The 14568-nt window shown below is 45.8% G+C and overlaps 3 protein-coding genes across 5 annotated transcripts in view; 1 reads left to right on the top strand and 2 right to left on the bottom strand.

Moving 5' to 3' along the window:
* Window positions 1-2104, top strand: part of FUNDC2 (FUN14 domain containing 2) — a 6800-nt gene extending 4696 nt beyond the window's left edge. Inside the window, exon 5 of the mRNA XM_010570642.1 lies at window positions 578-2104. Coding sequence (XP_010568944.1) covers window positions 578-655 — 78 coding nt within the window. The 3' untranslated portion in view covers window positions 656-2104. The remainder of the gene's footprint in view (window positions 1-577) is intronic.
* Window positions 2105-4488: 2384 nt separating this feature from the next.
* CMC4 (C-x(9)-C motif containing 4) lies at window positions 4489-14327 on the bottom strand. Of its 3 annotated transcripts, none has more exons than XM_010570639.1 (3): window positions 14276-14327; window positions 9054-9121; window positions 4489-5697 (listed from the first exon to the last, which is right to left on the bottom strand). In XM_010570639.1, the coding sequence occupies exons 2-3, from the start codon at window positions 9109-9111 to the stop codon at window positions 5528-5530; spliced, it is 228 nt and encodes a 75-aa protein (XP_010568941.1). In that variant the 5' UTR covers window positions 9112-9121; window positions 14276-14327; the 3' UTR covers window positions 4489-5527. The 3 variants fall into 3 exon arrangements, with proteins under 3 accessions (XP_010568941.1, XP_010568940.1, XP_010568942.1); XM_010570638.1 differs by having other exon boundaries at window positions 14158-14302; XM_010570640.1 differs by lacking the exon at window positions 14276-14327 and adding an exon at window positions 10088-10256.
* Window positions 10221-11364, bottom strand: MTCP1 (mature T-cell proliferation 1). Its single transcript, XM_010570641.1, has 4 exons — window positions 10831-11364; window positions 10557-10727; window positions 10352-10403; window positions 10221-10270 (listed from the first exon to the last, which is right to left on the bottom strand). The coding sequence occupies exons 1-3, from the start codon at window positions 10936-10938 to the stop codon at window positions 10356-10358; spliced, it is 327 nt and encodes a 108-aa protein (XP_010568943.1). The 5' UTR covers window positions 10939-11364; the 3' UTR covers window positions 10221-10270; window positions 10352-10355.
* Window positions 14328-14568: the final 241 nt, after the last annotated feature.

The following is a 14568-nucleotide window of genomic DNA, read 5'->3' as shown; positions in this document are numbered from 1 at the left end:
GACTTGGCAGTGCTAGGTTAATGGTTGGACTTGATCTTAAAGGTCTTTCCCAACCTAAGTGATTCTATGATTCTATCTATGCATATTTGAGACAGTCAGGGTGGCTTCTAGGCATGACACCAGCTCACTGTGTGTTGCTGCAAATTCTTTGGGGTTAGGAGAAAACGTGCTGGGGTTGCGTGGAAAAGTGTCTCTTCAGTCTGACAAGAAAAGCACAGCAGAGTGGCCTAGTTACCCTGGACTCTGCTATACCCTGGTCTGGCATGCACAGCCAGCAGCCCCTTCTGTCAGACTGATCGTGCTGGTTGTGAGAGAGCCTGGGAGCATGTAGGCTTGGACTGCAGCTCTCAGAGGATCTGGGTTGCACTGGGACTGGATCAGTTCAGGAGCTGTACACGCAGCAGGGAGATGAAGGAGGAGAGGTCGTTAGGCAGGATACTTTCCCAGACCCAAGCAGTGGCCTGTCTCTGAGCATCACTCACCTTGGAGAACAGCTTGAGGGATGTCTTCTTATGGGGAGGGTGGGTGGGTGACCTGCTGTTGTTGAACGCTGTTGGCTCTTCTCTCCCCTGCTTAGGTGATCATATTTCTGAAGAAGAATATTATCCTGACTGGAGGGTTTGCTGGAGGATTCCTGCTCGGAATGGCGTCCTAGAAACTGTGCTCGACTCTCCCTTCATGCCCAGCCTTCCCTCCCCTCCTCTACTGCTGTTCTCTCTCACTTATAAAGTCAAGGGATGTTGCCGACAGGCTCAGTCCCTTCTGCTCACAGGTTCCAGCCCTTGTTTCTTACAACACTGCTTCTGATTTCCAACTTTTTCTGCTGTCTGGGCTGTTAGGGTGCTGGGATCAGTCTGAAAGCTTATGACTCCTGGTGTATTGCTGTGATTCCTTTCCCCACCAAATATGTCCAGTCCCAGATTTTCTGATGAGCTGCAGCCTCATAAACACGTAGTGGCAGAGAAATCTCTTAAATGTGCCTCTTTCCAGGTGCTCAGGGCTGTTACATGTACATCTGTCTGCCGGTATATGTGTACAACAGCTGTCAGCTGTTCACTGCTATTTAGCTTGCACTTTTTATGCCCCGGTACCTGAAAGCCTGTGCTTCATTCTGCACAAAGATGGTGTGTGCAATCCAAAATATGCTCAGTTGTGCTGGGGTGGATGCAGAAGTGCCAGGGGACAGACTGGGCTGTGTCTAGGGCAGGTGGATAAGGAGCAAGTTGATGCTATATGTGGTGGTGGGGGTTCTCCTGCCCTCTCCCCACCATTGCATTGCACATAGATGGCCGTTTGGCTTCTCCTTTGCTGTTATTTGTACCCTTACTGGAATTGCAGCACTGGCACTGCTCATGGAAACTGAGCACCATGGATGACTCTCCAGGCCCTTTCCTCATCACGAGTTCTGAAAGTCACCAAGCTTCCTGCACTGTAGAGCACCTTTCTCACTTGCTAGCTGACTGCTCAAGCCTTTGAAATGTGCTGAGGCGCTCTCTTGTGGTGGGCAGTCTTCCAACGTGCTTGACTTGTCTGTGTCAGGCTAGCTGGCACAGGTGGTGTGCGTTTCAGCTGTGCCCCTTACAGTAAATCACCTTGGGCCTCAGACTGCTGTTTCTAAGTCTACCATGACCTTCTCTGGCCACTTTGGTGTTGGTGATGCTTTTAGAGCTGTAACCATGTGGGACAGGACTGTAGACAGGAAATGCATCCCTGTTTAGGGTACATTGTACTGGTCCAGGGTCCCTGTTGCCAGCTCTACTGGAATCGGGGGGTGGGGGGAGGATGCGAAATCGAGTGCAGTCCTTTACCTGCCTTTGCTGAGCACAACCCTCTCTGCGAGCAACTGAAATGACAAAACTGTTGGGTAAACTAGGTTGTGTTCTTGTGGAGTGGCTCATTTCCATACTTTCTGCCTTGGTTATGTTCTTTCCTTCTTTGGATTTACCATTGCCACAAAAAAAAGCTGCTTGCTTAATTCCATCAGCTGCAGCCCCTCTGCAGGTCATGAGGCAGCCCAGATGCAGAGTTCAACTGCTTTTGGACAGTCTGTCCCAGTGCAGCTGTGTGCAGAGCAGAACTCTAATAACCTACAAGAGAAAATTACAAAAAAAAAAATCCCTTAGAGGTGTTCTGCATTGGCTGCTGGGCTGGCATTACTGCTTTCCAGAGTGTGGGGACTTGCATGACGGTGCGGTGATGTCCTCCAGCAGGTCCATATAGGATTCTTGCCAAGAATGTTTTTTTTTAATGTGAAAGTCAGCCCATCCTTCAATGGGAAACATGCTAGGGAATGATGATGCGTGTGGGTGATCAGGATGCAGTACATGGCACAGCGGCTGCACCCCATCTCCCGCGCTGTGTAAGGCCTTTCTGATCATCTGCTGCTACTCTCAGTATAGCTAGAAATGGGTATCTTCCCCCAAAGCTGCTGGACATTCTTCCACCAGAGGTTTTGGGATGAGCACTTGCAGTTCTTAATTTTGCTTCAGCTTTGTTGATTGAAGTGTCACTGTAGCAACACATTGATTTAGCTGAGGTTTTTCTCACCTTCAGGATCTGAAAAGACGCTGCAGGTAATCAGGAAACAGAAGTTGGTATTGTTGCTCCTGTTCTGCCATACATGGCCAAGGAGAATGAAAGAGCAGCTGGGCTCATGTTCTTTTAATGATGGTCTTCCTAAAAGCCATTTAGGACTGCAGGAGTGATGTGATACAGCAAATAAGTCTTCAGTAAATTGATGTTTGGAAGTGGAGTAACAGATGGTGGTGGTGGTTTTGGTTTTGGTGGTTTTTTTAGGAACCCTGCAGGGCTGAAAGTGCATGAATTGATACATTTGTATTGCAGGGTATCTCTTGTTCCTCTAGGAAAACAGCATTGCTGTCCCTCTGCCTGGTCTGCTGCATAACACAACTTCTTCTGAGATGCACTAATCTCCACAAAGCTTTCTCCAATGACAAAACTCAAAGTAAATCATTAACAGACCTTAGGGATGTTTTTCAGCCTCAAATAAGCCGCTATTTCTGCCCAGCTGCAGGGAAGGGTGTATTGGGTTCTGCTACATGGGGTCCTGACTTGCTGCTACAGAGAGAAGTGGCCCAGAGAGGGAGTTAAAATGCCTCTGTTGCTGCTGGAAGGGGAAACAAGTGACAAATTCATGTTGAGTTTGATGTGAATGCAGGCAGGGAATGAACAAGGACATCAGGATCTGGTAAATCAAAGGCAGTGTCGGGCTTGTGGCTGGCACCATTTGATGCTGTGGGCCTGCACTGGAAGCTTTGATGTTGAATGAACCTCTGTGGGGATGCATTTTCATTATTGCAGGTGCCAAGATGAGGTGTTCCCCCCCGCCCCCCCCTCGCTAGTTTTGGTCTCGTTTCAACAACTTCTGGTGTCTGTTCCACTATAAGGTTTAAAACTCATTAGGCTTTTAAAGTGTTTTTATATATTGTATGTAAATGCTTGTTGAAGTGATATTTTATTAAACAGTTTTGCTCTAATAGCTTCTATGTGTGAGGTCTGTTGACTTCTTGGGAACCAGCATGGTTTTGTCTTACCCTGCATGTTGTGTTTGACTCACGGGAGCAGTTACAGCCAGTCCAGTAGCATGAAGCCACCAGCCTTCCCTTTCCTCTGCAGGTTACCATGGGCTGTCTTAATAAATCCCTCCTTGATGATCCTGGCACCAGTCACCCATGTTCCCAGTAGGTGGGATGCTTCTGGGGCAGGAGGTTATTCTGCTGCCAGCCTGGCTTCAGAGTCTCCCTGCTGAGCAAGTTTGCTCCATCCAAGTAGAAGTGGGCATGGACATGAGGCTTTTCTTCTTAATAGACACAACAGAAGACTAAGTATTTATTTTTTTATCATCTGTTAGTGACTTTCCACTGTTCCTGCTCAGATAGGGCAAAAGGAAAAATGAGCTACTTGTCAAGTGTTTGAGCTGCTTCACAACATTGTAATCACTGTCCCCTACTTTTCAAGAATACTAAAACCCCAATTTTGTCTTATGGTTTTTTTTGGGGGGGGAGGACGTTGGGAGGGGAAGGCTAGCGCTGAATTATTCTGATCTTGAGCCCCAGTTATAAAAATATCAAGCAGCTTCTATTTAAACATGATGATACCACATGTAGCTCTGGACTGTGAATAGAAGCCAAGCTGCCCAGCTTGCATCTATGTTGTATTCTCAATAAACAACCAAACTGAGACTACAAGTTGTTCCAGTCATTTATTTTGTATCATGGTATTTCAGAGTAGTGAATACAGATGGTTTTCTCTTCTAGGCTTCAATACACTCAAACTATTGTGCCTAGACTACAGTGGTCTGTTTATAGAAGCTTATTTCATAAGTAAGTTGTACTTTATCACAGCACAAAAGTCCTTTACGGCTAGATCTAATGACAGAGTTAGGGGCCTAGGGGGTTTGAAGTCTGATATTTAGGTGCCTAGGCTGTGTAATGGACTTGGCACCCACTGAGGTGCTGGACGCCAGCTACAGGGGACAGAGAGACTTAGGCAGCTCTGAAGAGCAATGCAGGAACCTGTCTACCGAGCTCTTCCTACAGGTCACAGGAAATTCTGCTGCACAGGTGAGAGCTTCTGAAAAGCCATCTCTCCCTGGGGTCCAGACACAGCCAGCTTGTGAGTGAGTCTGGAATGCTGTGTTGAAAGCAAGTGCCTACAACTGCTTGTTCAGTAAGCAGCACCTAAATCAGTTCTTGGATCTAGCCCAGGGCTTTGTGACAGGCCTCTGGGTACCAGCGGGTTGAACTACGCTGGGTTCATAACATATTGCTTAAAGGTGTTCAATTATTCATAAATTTTATATCAACAGTCTAATCTTTCAAATGAATATTGCTTTTTAAAAAAAAATCCTATTCCTGTAGCGATCCCTGAAATAATGTTCCTAACATCTCTGTCATGCAAATAGCAGCGTGTAGGCAATTCAAATATAAAGTAACCAAAAGTCTGTCCAGTGGGAAAGTGAGGCACTTAGGCAAAGTGACTTGTAGTCACTCGTGATCTATGCAAGACCTAGGAACAATCCCCAGACCCGATTCCCATTCTTGAGTTTGAACCACTGGACAGGCAAATGTTGTCTGGAACTACTGCATGATGGCAGCAATACCTTTGCTGTGTCAAGATGGGCTTGTTTCATGTGTCACGCTTAAACTCACTCACTCTTCTGAGCTCATTTCCTGTACCTCTCGCTCCAGAAGCCAGAATAACTTGGTTCCAGTTCTCCATTTTGAGAGCAAGGATGGATTATAGTAAGGTAAGCATTCTAAAAACATCAAGTTGACTTTTCACACACACAGGTGCGATGCAGAGACAATGTAGATGATGTTTTGGTACAGAAAATAAAGTCTGTTAACCAGGCCATCTGTTGGTACTGCGTTATACTTTTTGGTGTGCCAGGTAGTGTGTTCTAGGAGCGATCTGGCTTTCCTGAAAGTCTAAAGAAGGCTTGAAAAAACACAGATCAGCTCTGCAGGTGAGTCCATGCTCTGGCACCTGCTGGAGCTGCATTGCGTTACTGAGGTGGTGGGGGAATTTCTTCTGAAGTCGCCTTAAACTTTTCTCTCTCCCTTTCTTCTTTCTCAAACCCCGAACAACAGATGGATCTGCCCTTGGGGTACTGGGCACAGCACTTCCACATTTCCTGAAGCACGGTTTCACACTTAGACTCCATGTAGTTGTTTGCTGGAAAATAAGGAGACACTAAGTCTGCAGAGGGGAACAGGTTTTGTCCCTGGAGGGGACACATCTAGCCCAGCCCTTCAGCTGCTGGCAGCGTGTTTCTCTGAAAAGCAAGAGCTGCTTACAAGCATTTAATCACTTTTTCTGCTCTACAACAATCTCTCTTTAGTTTCAGCTATCTAAAGCCATGCAAAGGCAGCCTTGCTGTTGTGGATGGGAGCATCTTCAGTCCCACAGTTCTGTAGCTATCCGATCTCACTACAGTAAGAATAAGGTTTCCCTTACTGCTGCCCTTCAATCCTTACTTTCTCTAGCCTGTGTGCTTTTAAGCTGGATCTTGTCATTCATGGTCTTCAACTCAGCTGCCATGTCACTATAAGGTTTACAGCTGAGTGTAAATATAAAAGCATCCAAGGACGACTTGGTATAAACAGGGACATGTGCACCCTTCAGCACTGCAGCATTTGTAAAAGGAAGGGATGAGGAGCGTGACTGCCAACCTCCTACTGGTGGCCTGTTGTGGGTAGGCTGTAGCTTTGCAGCGCAACCGAAGCAGGCAGCATGCTAGCAGGAATGCTTAGCCAGACGCCAGCTACTGAATCCAACTGCACAGAGCTAGTGACATGAACACCTTCCACACAAAAGTCCCAGCTCTAGCTCAGGAGGTCCCTTACTTGACCTCCTCTCACCTTCCTTCCTAGGCTTCTTCACTTGGACACTGCCAGAGCTGGGAAACAGGGCTAAACGAGCTCCTAGTCTGACCTGGGATGACTCGGCTCATGTCTTGGTGGATGGCACAGCTACGCCCACCTCTACTTTCTCCGTATTGTCTTTGTTTCAGGCTCAGAGAGATTTCACTGCACTGGCAGTTTTAGGCACTGCAGGACACAGGTGATTTGTCCAGCATCCTTTCTGCCCTAGTGCTTTGCTGTCTGCCACTGTCGGCTGAGGTGGCAAAGCCCACAATGCTTTTCAGGGCTGGCCACCAGGCTCTTGGAGAGAAGCCCTGTGGGTATGTGAGCAGGCTGAATCTGTGGCTTGAATAAATAACTACCTGCCTGTCTGCAAAGAAGTGCAGGGTGTGCAGAGCTACCCGCTCTGCCTTGGATGAGCTATGCAACCACTACAGCTGCACTCACCGCCCCCCCCGGCCCTGATTTTTAGAAGACTAAAAGAAGCAACAGCAACCCAATGTGAGACACACACAGCAACCACTGGAGAGCCCAGAAAGCAGCAGTGACTGCCTTCTGGTTAGCAAGCAAGCCAGCCTGCTCTGATTGCTGGGCTATGAATTCCCTAACTGGCTTGGTGAGTGACCTGTAACACAAGCACAGAGATCACCCCTGAGAAAAAGATTATGGTGATGTTACTGCTTTGTGCAAGCTGGCAGCCTAGGAGGCATGGCAGGCCCTTGGAGAGGAGAGCTCATCTCTCTCTGCTATAACCCGCCAATGATGAATGCTCCAAGGCTCTCCTAACTGTTCTTCTGCCTGTGCAGGTTTGTTTCCAAAACCACAGCTACATACAGGCACACCCTGCTATCTGTCAGGGATGCAATCCTGAAAAGCACAAGGGTTAGTCATACAATGGATAGCAAAACACAAAAGAGATTTACAATGGACATTCAGTCTCACAGAGGAAGCAGGCAAGTTCTTTTGGAACAATGACCCACTCCAAAACCAGCCTTTGAAAAGCCAGCATCTCCCAAAGGTCCTGCTTCCGCCCTTCGTCCTCCACACTGTATACACCACCTCTGAGTATTTGTCAGTTAAGGCTCTGTATGCATCCTCTATTGCATTAATTCTTACAGGGAAAAATTGTTTTGCTGTTGACATAGCTGCTTCATCTGTGCAACTCGGACAACTCCACAGCATGGTAATACGTGAAAAACAGCAGCACTCCAAAATGATAGCTAGAGAAACTGCGGACAGTGGAGTCTGCATATAACAGACTCAAAGAGCTTCTTTGCTAACACTTAACCATTCAGATCAAATCTGTACACAAACCTACACAGGTAAACCACTCAGAATAACCTCCATGAATGTTATAAAAAGAACATTGTCACAGACAGGACCAAAACAAGGTCAAACATTAGCTTTTAAGTGCAGTTACTGTGGGGAAAGAAGGCAGCCAGCCCTTCATGGGAGAACACTCCAAACCATGAAGACAGTACAAAGTAGTATCTAGACAAATATTGGGGACATGTAGAGGGAGTTGTTTGAGCCCTTGCTTTGAGCTTAACACAGCTTTCAAAATACAATCCTGGGAGAGACAGACATCTACCAATAACTGACTATTGCTTTTCCCTTTTTCCCAGATGCTTTTCCTCCTGTGCTCCTCCCCAGCCACTGGGACTGTTGTGTTACCCATACAGATTGCTATCGCTATGTTTGCTGCAGCCTGCAAAGCCATCCCTCTACCTCCCCAGCAGGACCCCCTCCTCCCTCCCTGCTACATTTTAGCTAACCTGCCTGGAGTCTGTAAATAAAGGCAGAAATGAGTTGCTGTGGAACTGGCATGGCTAATTTTAGCTGCGGCATCGCTAGCCTCCTGCCTCGTCATCCCTGGGCTAACACCATGAGTTATTCTCATGTAAAGCTCAGAGCACGCTGGCTAAGGGCTCCACCAGGTGAGTTAGGAAGAACTCTTTCCCATATGGCTAAGCTGCCTTGGCACAGAGGAATGTTTTCTCTTATTCATTCCATAAGGCAAATCCTTTCCCAAGAAGCAACCAAAATTTTTAAAAGTATTGTCCTCTGCAAGTAACAAGTCTACTCTCCCCAGCTCAGGCTCCCAAAACACATTATCACATAATCTCCCTTTCCCCTACAAATATTTAGCTAAACTAATACAAAACAGCTGTTAAAGGTCTCCAGAGGGACACAATCTCATACCTTGAGGCCAGGTCACATATACCTAACCCATTCCTGAGAGACATCTGTCTGACCTGCTCTTAAAACACCCCTGGAGCTAGAAGCTCTGCAGTCTTCTCATACAATCCACCCACTACCTCACTACCCACTCTGTATGAGAGCTTATTATAATGTCTAGCTCTCCCTGCCTACAGCTGAGTCCCAAGACTACACATGGGATCTCACTACCAGCATGGAGAACACTCTGAAATAAGCACATTACTGTTACAAATGCTCTGTTTTGTACTAATGGTGTCTCATTACTTACAAGCAAGCACAAGGGAAATCTATTAAACCCAGACATTATAATTTTGTTTGCTTTGCAACCAGGTGATGCTAATGTGCTTGCTTTCTTCCATCTCAAGATAAAGGAGAACAGGGTTAAGTTAAAAGAATTAAGTTCCAGCAAAAATCAAGACACCAAAAAGACAAAATGACACTTGGTACCTTGCAAGCATTTCTGTATTTCACAGGCTTGTTTCTGGCAGGGATCCTTCTGGGACATGTTCAGAGAACTAAAATGATAGGAAAATGTTACTGTAGAAACAACATGCTTTTCAGGGGGCTGGGGGGCAAGACACTGTCTTAAAGCCAAGGCTTTAAAGAGCTCCCAATTTCCCTCTGTCACAGACAGTTCAGAAGACATCTATTGCTGCTTGCAGATGCCTGCCAACATACACAAGAATTCTCTGTGTCTGGCTAAAGGATGATAATGTGGACAATGGATATGGGAAGTTTTATGTTGCTATGCTTGAAGGCCTTTTTCTTTTCTCTGGTCAAAATGTGTCCTTTTCCACTTGGATGCACAAAGATTCCAACAAAGATTCCAATTAACATGGCTGACTAATTCTTAGCAGTTCTGTGTCTCTAGACTTTATACTAAAACATGTATTTGTGTAAAAGCCCTCTCTGTGAGTTCTACACAACCAAGGATTTGGTGTTAGTCATATAACTGCAGCTGGAGGAGACATTTAAAAAAAACAACAAAACAAACCAACTTAGTTGTGTATGTCCCATAAAGACAACAAGGAGGGCTTTTTTTTTTTTTTGTTCCAGGAGAAAGTCTCTTGGAAACCCCCACCCTCCAAAAAAACCCCACCAAAACCCCAACAGACTGGAGGACAGTTCCAACTTGTTCAAATCTCTAGAAAGTAGGATTTCAGACACTCAGTTTGACTCTCTGCAGCTGTGACAACTGTAACTGTGATCTTCCATGAGAGATCAAAAGATGAGCAAAACCAAATGGTACTAGTAGTTGGATGGGAGACCTCTACAGGACAGCACCGCTGTTACCGAAAGTGGTGGTGGGACTTCAACTCCCTCATAGCCACAGCTCAGCTCCTGCCCCTGCCCAGAGCTAGGGAGGTGCTGCCTTTCAAATTTCTGATAATTCAGCTGCCCACAGCACTTTTCAATACCACTAGGGCATTATTTCCAGCATCCTGGCCAAACTCCACTTGGGGCAATTACATTCTGCCTACCTAGAACTCCCCCTGATGTTTCACTTGGACACAATACTCCTCTTCACTGCCTGTCCTAAACTCTCGTATGATGTTGCTGTGTGAAGTTTAACTGCTTCCACCTCAGAGGTGGCTGCATTTCAGTGGAGAGAGAATCATTTATTGTACAAAATATACAACGACATCTTCCTAGAGCCACTGCTCCTGAAAGACAAAAATTCGTATTAAAGAATGACTGGAAATAAACAGAGCACAGTACAAATCAGGGGTAATGTCTACACATACCAGATTAATCACCAGGCACGAGTTTAAGCAGCAGCTCTTCAACACCACCAAGCTGTAAGCAACAAGGAAAAGTTCAATACGTCTACAGTTACTGTGGCTGAGCTAATGGACTTCAACAAAATAACAGTCCTTTGCCGTCCCTCAAGGATCTCAAATGACTTCACAAACAGGCATGACTATGGTCTATTGTTGCCACCATCCTTACCATGAGATGGTGCTCTATCTCCCAAACGCGAGAGTTACTATCCCTGTACTGCTCACCCTGGGACAGCTGCCACATATGAGGCAGCCGAGATGGGGGGAGCTGGCTGGGTCGCAGCGCCTCACCCAGGGGAACCTGAACTCTTTGGATCCGAGCCCTCAGCATACCTTCCTCCTGGGGAAAGTAACAAAAAAAAAAGCAGGCAGTTACTGGCAATGCAGTAGAGGCACCTGCAATAGCAAAGCTAGAATCACTGGGAAGCTCAAAGGACACTTGCCTCTTCCGCAGCCACAAGCCACGTTTTGCGGTGCTCATCGCAGTAAACACCTACGCGTCGCACCCACAGTCGGACAGGAGGAGTGCCAGCGTGCCCTCCTTCTGCCATTCCCTCAGTCACTTCAGGATGCTCCCGTTAGGTGGACGGCATCAACCCGCAGGATGCATGCATGGTCTCTTTAGCTCTGAATACATTCACGGAGAAAGCTCTCAGACCTGAAAGGCACCTCTGGGTGGCGTCTGACTTACTGTATGAGATGCTATGTGCTGAAACGTCCCTAAAAGTCAGCTTGGGAAACTAAGGTGGTGCCTAAGTGAACAGAAGTTTCATGACAAGTTGTACGTTGGGACATGCGTGCTGTATGGCGTTTGTAAGGCATTCTGGGGCAAAAGGTGCTATTGGTACAAAGTTAAACCCTGTGAATATTGGCTTTGCTTATTCCACTAACAGTCCTATTAACAGTCTTTGTGTAAAATAGGGAAAAACAGAAAAATAAAAAAAATGATTTACACAGGAGTTCCGTGGCTAATGATGGTCTAAATCCCAAAAGGAAAACTTGTGACAACAGGTGAAATTAGCTTAACAAGAACGAAGATCACACTGGAGACAAAGCATGAAACTCCGTATGCACGACTCTCATATTTGGAACTTGCAGAGCTGTCATTGTGAAGGGTCCTTCGTCTCATCTCTCAAGAGGATGGCAGCATTGTCCATTCATATACAAGCTTCTTGTGAATAGCTCTCGTGACTTTGCGTAGTTCAGCTTTTAGATGGTTACAGAGAGCCACCGATACCAGCAGGGGCAAAGGAATTTTGGACATTGAGGTGGTTCTTCCTACCGGATTTTTTGTTTAACAGCAAGTTTATCTGTATACCAGTTAGATCAAGCTGAGTCATTAGCAAATGAAGGTCAGGGGAAATGATTCTCTCTTTGAACCCTAGAAGAGGTAATCAAAATGGTACAGACAGTCTTCATTCTTTATCTAGGTTTAAAGTAGAACAGAATTAAGCTGTAATACATATAACATCCTCCTGCTATGAAGCAGATGCAATATTCCTATCCCAGTGAAACACAGTGGTCTTCTGAAAACTTGTAAAGTTACAAGGCATATTTCAGACAGGAGCAAGAAAATCTGGGTACAAAATAAAGTAGGGAAAGTCAGGGAGAAAAAAAAATTGTTATACATTGGGGTACATATATAACAGGAAATACACTTCCATGTTGCCTTCTATATCTTACATCAGTGCTTCTCTACCTTTTTGAATCAAAGGATCACTTAGCCTTTTTGAAACAAAACACCAACCACAGATCAGCCTGAACAGCACTGTCACAGTATTTTAATTTCCAACAAAGAAAACTTTGAATATTCTTTTATTATTTCTTTTTCTCCCATTCTCTTTGTTTCCTTGCTTATGTGTGGGAACGTGTATGTGCATTATAAAAAGCACCACTTTTCTGAAGACCATCCTGTGATGTGGTACAGCCATTTCAAGCAATGCTCCAACAGCTGGATCACTGACATTTAGAGGAACGTGACAGCAGACTGACAAGTCTCACAAGGCCTTCAAGAATAAGCTATGAGGGTTAAAGGGAAATTTCTGTAAGTCTTTTTCATTCTGCTTTACCCTAAGTCACTTTACAAATTTAACCCCATGTGTGGAAATCACTTTGCCCAACAGTGAAATGTAGCAATTGCCACTGCTCATTTTCAGTCAGCTGAATGTAATCACCCAGGTTGGAATTCGGCCAGGATACTCTCTTACTCTGCAGTAAACTGCCAAAAGCTCCATCATGACCAAAAATGCTCAAGAACTTGCTTTTATTGCATACAAAGCTGGAATTTCTAGAGCTCATCATCCTTGGAACCAGAAGACTCACAACTGACTTCAGTAATGGAAAAATATTACTCAGTAAGTGAACATTATGTCCTACAGCGAGTAAACTCTCCTGGAAGGTCTCCTATCCAAATACTAACCTGGTTCAGTCTTACTGAACTACAGGTAGGAGGACTAAAGCACAACACATATGTTTGTATTTATTGTGTACGAACATGGCAGTAATGATAGGTACAGGATGGACAGAACAAGGTCTCATGCAGAGGACGCTGTGCAGAATGGGCAGCGGTTAATGTGTTTTCACCCTTTGCCCCACTAATTTGTCCCAAACTTCCTCGGAACTCCATAGCTCTGAGTTCAGTTGCCAAAGTTCAAAGGCGCAGTCTGGCCTCTCTTTTCAACAGTCTCTAAGACTGTTATGAAGGTGCCCAGTTAGTGCCACAAATATAAAATCTTGAGGTCAGGCAAAACCATCAATTGGGTTTAAAGTAAGATAGGTCTGTCTTTAGTACTCAAACATACAAAAGAAACAGGAGATTTGAAAAAGCACACGTTTAGACATTTGCACCTGAAACTTTAAGAAGGGAAAAACATATACAATTCCTATTTTTGCACATTTTATCAGAAAGCAATAAAAAAGTCTGATGAAGACATGGGTGAAAGGAGAAGTAAGCTTACTTATAGTTAAAACAAGTTGTAAAACCAATTTCTTATACTGCTTGCTTCATAATCCACTAAACCCCCCACCACATCCAACAAAAAAACAATCAGCTTAAATTTGCAGGATTGCAGCGTCATCCTTTGACACAGATTTTAATGTTCCCATCAACATAGTTGCAGAAGTCTGAGCTGTTTAAGGTATTGATTGGGGGAGATTTAAAACCCAATCCCCACAGACAGGAACAAGACTTGCAAGTATTCTGTCCATCTGAGCATCAGGCCTTAGAAGTTTAATGCTGTTCTGGGACCTGGGTGGATTTCTGAGCCATAAAATAAATGAATAAATGTGAAAATGGCCAGGAGAAGGACTGCATCTTGTGGTGAAGACAATTTATTTGCTTTTAAATCAGGTACATTAGAATACTTTAAGAAAACAGTGAAAGAAATTGCTCCAGCTGCTGCTTGGACCATCCCCAGAGCTGGAGCTCAGCATGCTGAACAAAGTCCACCCTTTATTACCTTCTGTTTTAAAAGGGGACTGGGTCAGATTATTAGAAAAGTTCAGCTGCCATTTAGGCACCAAGGGAAAAAAGCAATGCTGAGGCTCAGTGAATTGGGCATAGCGTTGTACTAACTGAGCTACACAGCTTCTAGACCTCAGCTGGCCAGTTTGGCCTTCGTGGAGACTGTGCAGCTGCCTGCACACCTCTGTCTGTGCAGCCTTTGGGGAGCTAAAAAGGAGCTGAGCTTTCCTGAAAAACCCAGCCTGCATCTTGCAGCAAGTCAGGGATCAGATGAGCTGTCTGCTGATGTAAGAGCAGCTTGACTCACTCTAAAACTTCTTCTTGGGGGTTTGGACTCTACTCTGCCTGGAGCACTTGCCCCGAGCAAGCACATCCGTGATTCCTCTCTGCTCTGCCCAACCTACTGAGGGGTAGCAGATGCTCACCGACCGGCCGGGCCTGTCCAGCAGTTTGGGGAGGGAAGGTCTAGCTTTGGTAGGATCTAAAGAAACAGGAAGACAAAAAGAGATGGACATAGTGTGGGGGGAGCCCCGGAGAAGGAAGGGGAGGACGAGGAAAGGGGTGCGGAAGCGGGGCCTGGTGAAGGGCTGGCCGAGGAGGCGTGGGGGGCGGTGCGGACAAGGGGAGCAGAAAGGGCAGGATGGGGAGGGGGTGTGGGACCGGTGCAGACGGTGGGCCGGCCGCGGCGGGGAGGAGGCAGGAAGGGCCGGGGAGGCCA

Source organism: Haliaeetus leucocephalus, unplaced genomic scaffold, assembly GCF_000737465.1.
Source record: "Haliaeetus leucocephalus isolate CR32 unplaced genomic scaffold, Haliaeetus_leucocephalus-4.0 Scaffold296, whole genome shotgun sequence".
Taxonomy (NCBI): domain Eukaryota; kingdom Metazoa; phylum Chordata; class Aves; order Accipitriformes; family Accipitridae; genus Haliaeetus; species Haliaeetus leucocephalus.
The sequence above is the reverse complement of the archived record's forward strand: the minus strand, read 5'-3'. Positions and strand labels throughout refer to the sequence as shown.